General features: G+C 39.8%; 1 protein-coding gene across 3 annotated transcripts in view; it reads left to right on the plus strand.

Annotated features, from left to right (window-relative positions):
- ccbe1 (collagen and calcium binding EGF domains 1) overlaps positions 1-7,726 on the plus strand; it is a 39,363-nt gene extending 31,637 nt beyond the window's left edge. For 2 of the 3 annotated variants that reach the window (XM_005948918.3, XM_042214908.1), the window contains 6 exons: positions 1,320-1,429; positions 2,455-2,560; positions 3,263-3,402; positions 4,717-4,752; positions 6,817-6,852; positions 7,107-7,726. In XM_005948918.3, the coding sequence (XP_005948980.1) occupies positions 1,320-1,429; positions 2,455-2,560; positions 3,263-3,402; positions 4,717-4,752; positions 6,817-6,852; positions 7,107-7,367 (689 nt within the window). In that variant the 3' untranslated portion in view covers positions 7,368-7,726. The remainder of the gene's footprint in view (positions 1-1,319; positions 1,430-2,454; positions 2,561-3,262; positions 3,403-4,716; positions 4,753-6,816; positions 6,853-7,106) is intronic. The other variant, XM_005948919.3, reaches the window with a different exon arrangement.
- Positions 7,727-13,144: the final 5,418 nt, after the last annotated feature.

A 13,144-nucleotide genomic window follows, 5' to 3' on the forward strand; every position in this document is an offset into this window, starting at 1 on the left:
ATCCAGCTAACTTACTTAGCGAGGTACGAAGAACGGACCCCTGATTGATATTGTATTTTTTGTCTGCTTATTTTGTTGGTTTTTGTTGTTTGCCCTTTATCCTTCCCTCTTCCCCAGCTGTTTTCTTTCCCTCTTTCTTTCTCCCCTTTCTTTCCCCAGTCAAGTCTGTCCCGTATTCAGTAAGTGAAAATAAAATAAACAATAAAAGGTGAATCAAATGACCATTACGGCAAGGCTGGGATGGTCCATTTGGTAAAGTAAATCCGTTGGGCCTTTAGACAATAATTCTGATGGCAAAAGAGCCAAACGGGACAGGCAAAAAAAAGAAAAAGATATTATCGTTTTAATCTGGACGAACGAGCAAAAAGCTGAAAAAGTGGAAAGGAAAGTAAGAAAAAAAGACATGTAGAGTTATTTTCAGTTGTAACAATATGTTATTAAATCACATTGTTAACTCTGAACTCATTTTAATTCTGCACTTTCCAGCGACTGACTCATTTTTTACAGCCCCCTGCCAACTTTAGTTCAGTTTAGAATTCAGCTAAACTCCACCCAACTAGATGTTAGATTAGTATCCGTACTTTCGTAGTGGACCAATTGCTTTTCCCCAATTATTAAAAAAGAGAGTGTCTGCAAGAACAAAACTGCTCAATCTTATATTCATCACACAAAGAAAGCAGTCACTATCCGGTTGTACAAATCAGATCAGAATAAAGTCAGAACTGTTCCATGAATAGTTTCCTCATTTCAGGTTTTAATACCTGTTTCTGAAAAGACTAAAGCACAAACAGAACTATAAGACTAAATAACTGTTTTGCTGCTTTTGCCTTCAGAACATAAGCCACTCATCCCTCACTCTGCTCACACAGCTTATCAGAAACCCATCGAATAGTTACGAAGGCAGCACTGCTGAACATAACAACACTATTTAAATTATTAGACTGTTTTGGCGACAGATTTAATGTAACCTGACAGTAATAACAATTGTGGTTTCCCTTTATGTGGTCAATATAACACAGCTCTGAATCATACGCTTTAGGTTAACTTTCCCAAAGCATAGCTTTTGGGTTACACTTTATGACAAGCAAGTGAAAGATACGTGGTTCGGTCCCAGGAAGAGACACAATTCCCTTTGGGGGCTACGTCAAGAAGAGAATCCAACATAAATATCTGCCAAATCAAAAATGTGGAGCTTCCCACTGTGGTGATCCTTGTTGAATAAGGGAGCAGCCAGATGTAGCTTCTTCAGTAAAGTCTGTTTTCCTGACAGTTTTCTAAGAAAAGCATTATGTTAACATAAACATTTTCCCATTTCCCAGCAGTACATCTCTTTGAGAAGTCTGATAATGTCATGAATACTGGAACCTGCTCAGCCACGTGTGATGATTTCTACCAAATTAAGATGTCTGTCCTACAGCTTAAACAGAAGGTAAAAATGTGCGCATTGGATTGGTCCATTTCACCCACAAACTCAACAGAAATATCACAAATCTTGCAAACTGAGCTACACATGTGCATGACAGCAGTATGTTAGTTTTCATTGTTTTTGTTTAATAAAATAAACATAAAAACGTAGATGTTCTTTAAAGTTTCAGAAAAAAAGTAAGTAAAAATTTCATTTATTCATATCATGGAAAGGTTAGGAACCCTCAGTTTGAACACCTGTACCCAAGGTCACAGGCTAAAGTCTTGTATAATTTTTACTGATCAGCAGGTGAACCACAACCTTTCAGTGTGTGTGTGTGTGTGTGTGTGTGTGTGTGTGTGTGTGTGTGTGTGTGTGTGTGTGTGTGTGTGTGTGTGTGCGCGCGCCAGCATGGACAGATGCTTCTGCGTCTTGCATGAATTCTGATTTGTCAGCCCTGGCAGCATGGTGAGGTCTTTAAGGTATTACCCCCAGGGGTCACCAGCTCTACATGATGTTCTACTCAGATCAAAGATAACTTTTTCCTCAAGGATGCTACTTAGTATACAGGAGCAGGAAAGCTCCTGGTCATGCTGAATAATGCAGAGGGGTTGCCTGGCCTTCCATCTGGCTGGGTTACTGCTTATACTGTGGTGCAGATAGATGATCAACTTTAATCTTTGGCAGAGAATAAAATTTTAGCTTAATTTTAGTTTATGTTGGCCCTCCAGGGTGAAAGTTTCCTTTCCTGTTTGACATTGCAGGCTTTTATGAGTCATTGTATGTAAAACTGTTTTTAAAACTAAATGCATAATTGTACAGTCAGATATTTGTATGTTTTATATACACTGTCCACTTCCTGCTGTAACAAAACAAATTTCCCACGTGTGAGACTAATAAAGGTTATCTTATCTTATCTTATCTTATCTTATAACTTCCAAATCAGCTTAAAAAAGGGCTTAATTAATTCAGCAATTTTTAGTTAACTTTCCATGGCATTTACAGTGTTATTCAACCATTTCTTCTTTTTCTTTCGTAACTCCTCTAAGATGGCTTTGCTGTCAAACAGTGCTGGCATCCCTGAGCAGATGACGAGTGAAAAACTCCTATCACCTATGTCTTTACCAGGGCCTCCAGGTTCCCCTGGACCCCCAGGTAAGACAGCCTCAGTTTCTACGCAAGAACACCAGCCTCTATGAAGAAGTCCTGGCATTAAGCAAAATGTTGGAAGTACTGATAGGCTATATGCATTTAGGCACACCTTACATGAAAATATTACTGACAGCACTTATGCTATTAGTAGGTTTAAGCCCACACTGGGGTAATGCACTTTTTACAGCATGGTAAAAATGCATTAATCAATAATAATCAATAAAATACTAGAGTAATATATATATATTTGTGTCTCTGTGTGTGTTTGTGTGTATTTCAGGTGGTATTTATGACACATTTCTGACACTTATCTTTAACAATCCCTAGTAACAATAACAGTGATGGATAAATGAACTGATAGTTTTCACAATTCAAAGCATTGGACAACTTTTAATTTTGACCTGTTAATAGAGAATCAATATTTGTACCATATTTAACTGCAAACTATAGGTAACCTCAAATTGTAAACCTCTGCAAAGCTAAAATCCAAACTTCAGGGTGTTTTTGTGGTCATCCCTCTTTTAAACAATGTTAGCACACAGTGCAGGTTTTCCTCATATAATATAGGCATTGTTGGCATCATCTTAACATTGAAATCTCTCTAGTACAGCTAAGAAGCATCTATTATGCAGAGTCTGTGTGTGTCTGTGTGTGTAATCTCTTCAGTTGTTTCCTACCCACTCATATCAGTGTGTAATACTTCAGGAGATCCAGGACCAGAAGGCCCTCCAGGAATTTCAGGACAGACGGGGCCCCCTGGACCACCTGGCCCCAGAGGCTTAATGGGACCCATTGGACCAACACCCGACCTGTACCACATCAAACGAGGCCCTCGGGGACCTGTGGTCAGTTATTAAATCCCTGTTTTACAATTAAAAATTTACGCAGAATTTAACAAGAAAAACTAACGTTCATCTTGGATGAAACAAACAGCCTCACAGCATTTTATATCCAATTTGTCTTATTCTTCATGTCAAATGGAGAATATAAAAATCAGAAAGTTTGTGTCCTGATTGTGACCTATGAATAAGTTGATGTATAGCACCACTCTTACACCAGTTGCCTCTATTTATTATTATTTTTATCTTATAATTTTACTTTGTGACACATAGAAGAATGGCTGTTTTAATATGAAAAGCAATACAATCTTGAAAATCTCTTTTTTCATTTTAATGATTCACTAAATTATTATATTATCAGATAATTTAGTGTAACTGCATTGACAGGAAACCCCCCTGAGAAAGACACAAAATACATCCCGTCATGCACCCTTTTAAAGACCCTTGCGAGGCGGATAAGGATAACACGTGGAAATGGCAGGACAACAGCTTCGGTTGCTTTTTTTGGCTTGCTGTTTTTGTACCGTGCCAAGTCTTTCCTGCAAGTGTCAACCCTACATGTTAAAGTGTGGGACTGGAATCAAGAATGTGCAGGATGTGGCTATCAAGACATATTTTCTACTTTTTTAAAGCTCTTGTATTCATGCAATCTTCTCACTGATAAATCAGACTATCATCACCTACCATCAATCACATCACAAGCTGCTTAAAGCCAAAACAAGAGCTGTAGAGCAGTGTTTTTTAGAAGATGACCTGTTGCTTTGTGTTTGAGCGTGGATGCGGTTTTTTTTAATCTTATTTATACATTTCATCAGTACACATGCTGATGATCTCCTACTGAAAGGATGTTGTCCTCTCATCGCACAACAACCTGGTTAAACTCTAGGTGCAGATAGGTTTGGTTTGGTCACCAGGCCCTGTGTGTTTGACTTCACGTCTGGATTTCAGAGGTGATGAATGCGTGACTCAGAAGCTTTTTAGTGATCTGAATATTGGTGCTACTCCCTATACAAAGATTATTATCCCATGAAAGAGATCAAAGCACTCTGTGTTGTCAGTTTGAAGTTACTCAGAAATGGCCTGGAGGCAGGAACAGAGTTAATCGTGGGTACTCTCACTTGATGGAGCATAATAAAGTAGTTTTGTATTTTGAGGGACTTTGGGTAAACTGTTTCTGGGAATATACTGAATTCAACAAGCCGCCACAGAACAATACTTTAAAGCAGTAAATATAATTTCATACTTTTGGAGTTTGAAACAAAAGTGACTAAAATATGTTTAAAAATCAAATATATCTGAACTACTTTTTGTATTGAACAGGGGCCTCCAGGAGCACCAGGAAAAGACGGTCTAAAGGTGAGTTCAGATGCTATTTAGTCAACCAGAAATCTTCATTTTGGGGAATTTTAAAGTATAAATTTCCTCTACAAGGCAATTACTATAGACAAGAGTAGAATTGCCCATCACATTGATCCCTTAGGGAGCAGGAGGAGTCATCACCATTGACATATTGCATCCTATTTTAAAAAAGAAGTCAGTGCGGTGAGTGCAGAAAGCACCGGCTGTATAGATTTGCCAAAATCATATCAATCAAAGTAAATTTCTCAATAGCTAAATTGTTTCCCCCCTTCTCCAGATTTGTTCAGGATGAAAAGCACAAGGCAGGTGCCAGAATACTTGTTAATCCTCACCTGGGTGCTGCGCGGGCACATGAGGGGATTACTTAACTGCAAGTTGCTACAAGTTTATAGGCAGTTTTCACAGTTTTGTGTACAACATGAACACAAGCTTTGGTCGATGCTTGAAACATGCGTTACATATTCTTACAGAGAGGGTCAGGATTTTGCTCACTTGGAAAGAAATTTCTCAAGTCAGACTTGAGCCCGTGACTTCAGCACAGAAATGTCATTGACCACCAATGTGAACACTATAGATACCTCTGGGCTGTTTTGGTTGTTTGGAATCACCTGGATTTATTCAGATTGGCCAGCTGGAGATGTTATTTTAAAGGAATGCTTTTCTCTGCTTTGCGTTCTTGTGAAGCCTAAGACAAAGGGTTAAAAAAAGAAGGCTCTGACAGATGGTTAAGTCTGAGATTAAGTGGGCACAATGCAGATTTCATCCTAGTTACTGTGAGATTTATTTTGTGCATTTTTCACATCTTTGCATTAAACAATATGCCTCTTGCTCTTTTTTACAATATCTATAACCAGAAGCTCTTGCTCTGCCACTTTGCTGCACCGTGTTGTAGTTGAGTTTGACAGTGGTTCACTCTCATTTAGATGATGATGGTTTTTATATGGCAAAATAATGTATGAACATCACTTGTGACTGTGGCAGTTGTTACTAAGATTAGCCTCAAAGAAAAAGCTTTTTAAAAATAGAACAGAGCTCTCTCTCTATCTTTGATTTGACCCTAGCCTGTGATAAGTACAGCAGGTCGGTGGTGGAGTGAGTGAGTGAGGTAAGATTTTCTTTTTTAGTTTCACTGGGGACTTGATCCTGAACCTTCAGGATGTCAGAATGAATTTAGACTGAGAGCAGCCAGGTGAAGTAGTTAAAGGAGCTAATATGCAGAAACCTTGAAACATTATGAGACTTAACAGTGCCCGTGATTGGACACCAGGGTGGTTGTGTTTGTTTAAAAGAAAAATAAATCACTTACAAGAGCAAGGTATGAAAGCTTCAGAGATTCTCATGTTAAATTGGACCTTGTAACTCTGTTTGCTTGGCTTGTAGATTGAACGCATGGAAAGACTTAGGTGCATCTGCCTTATTGACACAGTACCTTGGTGTTCTTTTCAGTGCAGCTGGGATGTTTGTGCGGATAGATTGGAGGGTTATGGTAATATGTCTCTCAGAGTAACAAATCCAAACCATCTGCCAAAACACTCCCAGCCCCCTTGTGACCCTGAGCATGGCTAACAGGGTAGTCAGCTTAATGTGTATGTGCTACTGTAAATCACCAGGCTGCCATGATAATTCACAGTCAAGCTGTAAAGGATCCAGCTTACTAAAGGGGCTAATTTTACTTTTTTGCTTAGAAATGTATTTGTTATCTAAAGCTAGAAAAGAAGATTTTACACTAAACTCTATGGAGAGCCACACTTTGTATTCTCACATTTTGAGCATGAGCTTTAGGGTGACATTTAGATAGTTTATGTTTCAAACTTTACACAGAGTTGATGAAAGCCGCATTGCTCTTTTAGCAAATATATATAACAACACAGTACATGCTTCTTTGATATAATGTGCTCCCATTTATTCCTTTTTTAATCCATGAAGCAATCGTGTTTACTTTCATCCTGAACTCAGTTTTCCAGTTTGTGAAAGTTCCCGTAGCAGAATATCATGAATTCCTCTCATGCATTTTCCTTCAGTGTAATTCATCTTAGCTAAATATTTGTTTTGTTTCCTCAGGGGGACAGAGGAGCTCCTGGGCCTGTTGGACCACCAGTAAGACTAAGGCTGTCTATACTGAGGCCACATTACTGTAACTCGTTACTATCAAATAGAAAAGTGTAGTTAGACTACAGCATGGCTGGGAAATTAAATGGTATCTCATGGAAAGTATTCATTATCATCATGTCCAAGCATCCAGTGGCCTTGATGCAATAAACTCTTGTGTAATAATTATATTTATATCCACAAATAAGCTAAAAATCTAAATTTCTAAATCAGTTTTTCTGTATCTCTTTGGTCAAACCCAGGGCCCTCCAGGATCCTTTGATTTCCTGCTTCTGCTGATGGCAGACATCCGAAATGACATCGCAGACCTGCAGAGCAAGGTGTACGGTCGACCCATGCACTCTCTAGAGGAGGACTTTCCCACAGTCCCTGACAGCGGGAGACAAAACCAGGACCCTTTAGATATGGGCTCGGGTGAGGACTCTAAGGAAGCGCCACCTCAAACAGGCGCAGGGCCGAAGAGGAACAGGAAGAGGAAACCAACACGAGAGAGAACAGAGTGAACAAACTGGAATGAATGAAAAAGTACAAAAAATACATTGTCTTTGGTGTGAATATTGAAATGATCTGCCTTCTTATTTAACTTCTTAAAAAAAGAACATATTTTATGCTGTTTGATTACAGATTGTCTATTTTTGTATGATATACAAAATTTCATCTATTTTTTAACAAAAATGAGTAGACTGTGCCAACGCATGCTTTTTTATTGCATATTTTCAGAAACCTACTGTTCCTTTATAGCACATTAAAGAAGTCTCTCATAAAAACAGGGTTTTTTTCTCTTTAACTGTAAACAATCGGCATGTGTTGCATCATTTTTGTGCTTGCAGGAAGAATTAAAGCAGCAAAATATAGAATTTTACTTTTTAACCTTAGTGCATTGAGTCTCGTCTATTGCATGACCCATTGTCATTTTTAAAACTTTGTTTTACCAAAAGTAATGATTCAAAGAAATTTTGGAAATACTGCTGTAGTAGCAGCTGTGATCAGAGCTGCAACTGTGGATTATCGGTAAATTTCAAATGTCACTGAAATGACACCGCACCTTATCTAATACAGCGTTCCTACAGTTTTTGACTTCTGTCAAGGAGGTGCCATTTTTTCTGTGTAGTTTTGAATGAATTCTCATAAAACTTTGTTCTGATGAAGACGAAATGAATACATACCAAATATTCCCTTAAAAGTGAATACTGCCCAGAGAGTGAGCTTTCTTGGTGGAGGTTTGCGCTGTCACAGTGGTTCTTGTTTTGTAATGTTTTGCTACCTGTAAGAGCTCCAAGGTGAGAACAGTTTTGTTTTTTCATAATTTATTTCTAGTTTTAACAAAAACAAAAAACAGATGCATATTTGTTATCAGAGCTTCCTTTGATATACGCAGTGACGCTGCGCGCTGAGGTGTTAGTTGGAGGGCTGCGTTAGGCACCAGAGCAGCCTTCTGGTGCCTAACCATAGCCTGTAACTTGATAATTTTAAAGTAAACTTCTTAAAACTGAATTATATCTCCTGCCATGGACACCAGACTAAAGTTTCTGTGCCTACAGCTCATTAGTGGCTTGTTTAAAACTCGGAATAAAAACCACTGCGCTTGTATATCTGATCTAATAATAAACCAACCAAAGTAAAGCCTTCTCTGCTAGCAGGCAACTTTCAGAGGGCAGTGTGAATGTCAGCTGACTGAATTTCTAAAATGTTTAAATTTTTTTTCTCCACCAGAGGGAGACCTTCTCAAAGCAAGCGATCCAAAGCAGTCTGATGTTTAAAAAGAAATCCTATTTTTAACCGACCTGTTGATTTGTTGGCAGAAAACAGGGCAATTTTTCAAGGCTGGAGAAAATTTATAAAAAACTGTTCGTCCTTGATGAACATCATGAGACTAATAATCACCAAAACGAGAATTTTATTTCCTGATCTTTGTGGATTTCAATATCAATTCTGTCTGATGATCAGGCATATAGGAAACAAAAAAAGAGAAAAGAAACGCCTGACTTGACTCATCTGTGCATGTTTGTTTGTTTGTTTTATTTATTTTATGGTATTTGGTGTTTTTTTTTTTTTTTGCCATTATCCACAATAATCCCAGCCACATCCACACACTATGAACGATTTTGATAGCATTCTCTTACATATTACCACCTAATATTACCATTATGTGGTGCCACTCACTCTCTGGTTGAGTTAACCTGATTTTATATGACATTATTATCCATTCCTTATTTAATAAAGAATAACCAGAAAAAAGGACAATACACTACTTAGTTGTGTTTTTACATCAAGCATTCAGTACCCTTATGAATCCACTAGATGGCAGTAATTTCTCAGTCCTGTACTGCGTGTACTGTTTGAGTTCAGCCCATTAAATGATGCACAGCACAGAGTGCTGACTGAACTCATTAGACTTTGGCGTGTAGTTCACAGGGATCCACACAGACGCAATCAAAACGCCGTGATGAATAAAGCTTTGTGGGAATGCTCACTCAGCATGGGTAATGTGTACATGCTTGTTTATTTTGGGACTCTGTGACATTACCTTTTCTTCTCTCTCAAAGATTGCCCTGCAGGCGTCAGAGTGATCAGTTTGTTCCTGGAAGAACTTTTTCCCCTCATTTAAATCATATTCACATTCGTTATCTTTTCTATTAGAAACATTTATGTCGTTCCCAAAAGACAAACGCAGATTTGTTCATTCTTTGACAACATCAAAATCGAAATCCATTCAGATAGTTGGAAGTTTTGGATTTTGGATGCCAGCCTCATTAGACACTACATCATTGTTAACACGTTGTGTATTTGTTTCACAATGAGCCCATTTTCCCACAACGCTGTATGTTATGATTTGCATTTGATTAAAGAGGGACCGATATTGAAGTGCTGGGCGATTCTTTTTAACAAGCTGGGCTCCTCTCGTATAGAAAGAGACAAAAACACGGGGAAATCTTGGCAATAAATTTCTCAAATATCTCTTCTGGAAGTAATTAATCACCACTGTACAAGGACAGGCCTTTAAAAGGATTTCAAATATTTGCTGAAGTGGCCCCTTGTTCCCAATTATATCTCTCTGCTTGCCCCCTTCATTATTTAGAACTGTCCACAAAAAATATGCAGCACTAAATGGGAACATGCACACACACACAAACCCCAAAGAAAATGTTTAGTAGCAAAAAGGATGAGTGAGTTACTGTGTTGCTAAAAAGCCCTAATGAGGTAATTTTATTAGTAGCGGCTGCCCAGGACTGTTGGAAACAGATGGAGGAAACAAACAGAGAGGAGCAGCATAAAGAAAATTAGTGCTACCCAATTCATTAATTAATGCATTAGTGTGGGCAGCAAATTAACTGCCCCAAAAAATCTTCCATTCAACAAAGATTATGATGGAAGAAAAAAAATACATTGTTGCCCTTCAGCGTAATTACAAGACAGTGCAAATTCAATTCTAATGAGGCGAAAGGCACCCCCTTAACATACATCCCCTATTCCCCCCTCTCTAAAAGGGCTTGCTCTTGTTGAGGCCTAAGTTTAAGGAAGTATTGAGAGTGAAGGAGACAATGATGAGAGATCGGCCAGGGTCTAAGTGCTTTATGTGCTGCAAACAGGTAGAGAGGATTGAATGGCTCTCTTTCTGGGACTCCTGGGGGGCCTGTCTTCCCAGCACAACAACACTTGGCCCTGAGAAAAGGGCCCGCTGAGGGGCCTGGAGAGTGAATGGACCTGTGCCGTGGTGGGTCAGACTGAATGGCCACAAGTTCTCCACTGATTAAAAACGATGTTGTGCCGGTCCGGGCTTCAACACATGTACGCAAACACACACACTTATGCGTGTAGACACAAAAAAACACACACAATCACACATGCACATACTGAGAGCCCTCACCCTTCCACCTCTCCCTCTCATTGAGTTATCTTTACTCGGGCTTTGTCTCCTCTAATTGGAGCTGATGAGTGACTAATTGGTAGCTTTTTTACAACACCCGGTACTTAAGCAATGGCAAACCGAGTGAGGCAGCATGAGCGGAGTTAATGAGAGGCTTTGCACAAATAAAGGCTTTAAAATGGGCCTGTTTCACAGAATGGGAGAAAAAGGAAAGTTGAGGATATCTTTTGTGTCCTCCACATCTTTCACTCATGTGCAGGTATCTAAAAAGGGAGCGGGAGTGGTGGAGGGCACACAGTGGCTGCTGAAACGTTGAGCACTTGTCTGCATAAAGGGATCTGTTCTGTATTGTTTGGGCCCCATCGTTTAGTGTGTCTGTTAATAATGAGAAAGGGCTGCTCCTCAAATGAATGTGGCAAAGTCCTTAGTGGACAATAAGTGCCCTCTCTTCTGCCCAGACCACACTGGACTGTGTCAAAGCAATCTGAAATGAAGGTTTAGCCCCTTTCTGCATTGTCCGGGGTGAGTGTGTGGCCTGTATGCACAGAGCCAAGCCTGCGAATAATACAGCGGCAGATCAAATCTATGCATTATTGGCTTAAATGATCATAAAACATTCAAAGCTTCTAGGCGTGATAAGCAAAGCTTCTGTGTCTCTTGTGCATCGGGTCAGCATCAGGCTCACTGGATCGTAATTAAAATCATAAGAACAGTGAGTGCCCTGGTCCTCAAAGGAGAGAAGCGATTTGCATCATGGTGGTAAAAGTAAGAGCCCGGTGGGACGTTTCCTTAGCATGCTGTCACCTCAGCGGATATTTAGTCTACGTGATAATGGATTGCTTTGTGCTTTTCCGATATGAATAAACGCCATGAAGCAACAGGCTTCATTTAACTAAGCCATCGTTCACACCAGGCGTTGACAAGCCACTCTCCCTTTCCTCTTAATGCTTTAGATGCCCGGATCCCCCAAGAACAAATGGCCCCATGCACAACACAACAGGTATTTGTTTTGTCTGTTAAGGCCACTGGTTCCACAACACACAGAATGATAGGAGGACATCCAGCGGTCAAAACAAGGATAGAACATGCCCCTCAAAAAAGTGCCACCTCAAACCTCATGTGGCTCAACGGCAGAGGCTCGCTGTCATTTCCAGGATTATATTTAGTACAGTATTGTGTAATTCGCTGGCCAAATATTTGTTCTGACTCATGCAATAGGCTATTCACAGTTTCACTGACCCATTAACAATCCACGGTTTCCCATTGTCCACTTCTAAATGGATCTATTAGCACCGCCTTTGTTATTCAAATCCTGCATTTCCCCACAAAGAGTGTGGTTTAACTCTCTAATGAGGACTTCCTCAGACAAAGGACAGATGTCTCTATTTTCTCTGCCCTTACAAATCCACTGGAAAGATGTCACGAGTGGTAAGAGCCTGCACCAGACATTTTCACAATTTCATATATTCTCCTTCGTGTGTGTTTTGTTTGGGAGAGCATTTTACAGATGTATTTTAATAGTATATTTAATAGTAGATAATAGATCAATCTAATAGAGTTTTCTTTCCACAGCCTCATGCCACATGACAGTTTTCTGCTATTTAAAGACATGCAAAACAGATCTGGTTTGGCAACACTTGTGCATACCTGTCATATAATGGATTTTATTGTTGTGTTGACACAGAGTTGAAAAACAATATTCACGTCTTTCACCTGCTCGAGGAGCTGATCTCCTATTAACCTTGTTTCCAAAAACACGATTAAAGCTTTAGCTCATCTGAATTTTTTTCATCTGCTTCACCAACTTTTCACATGTTGCTTGCAAAGGTAGCCAAATAATTCAGTGGCTCACTCACAGGAAGAAAAAGGCTCCAAACGGGCCCTTGTAGTGGTGCAGCACCCATAGAAGAAGAAGGTGTACTTTATTGGTCCCCGTGGGGAAAATACCTCTCTGCATTTAACCCATTCACTCAGTGAAGCAGTGGGCAGCCATTGGGCGCCCGGGGAGCAGTGTGCAGGGACGGGTAGCTTGCTCAGGGGTACCTCAGGGTAGCTGTTCAGGGGAATCGAACCCCCGACCTTCCGATCATGGGGCCACCACTCTACCTACTGAGCTATCCCTGCCCTTCAGGGAAAGGCAACTGGGGGAACTGGGGGAAAGTGGGGAAAATTTTGAAGTAAATCAAGGCCTCGGTATATGTTTTAATAGTTTATATCATGTTCATCCTCTTCATATAATCACCTGCAAGACCTAATGGAGTGACAACTGCACATGTTAAGGTCACATTGACCCAGTATGCTGCCCCGGGGTAAATATGTGCTATTATGCCCCAAAGTCTCCCACATTTAGTGGATTGTGTCAAGTTCCTAAGCATCGGTCAGACAGTGCAACATGATTTTATTATTTGCCCG

The sequence above is a fragment of the Haplochromis burtoni genome, unplaced genomic scaffold, assembly GCF_018398535.1.
Source record: "Haplochromis burtoni strain Fernald_Lab_line unplaced genomic scaffold, NCSU_Asbu1 Contig_626, whole genome shotgun sequence".
NCBI classification, from domain to species: domain Eukaryota; kingdom Metazoa; phylum Chordata; class Actinopteri; order Cichliformes; family Cichlidae; genus Haplochromis; species Haplochromis burtoni.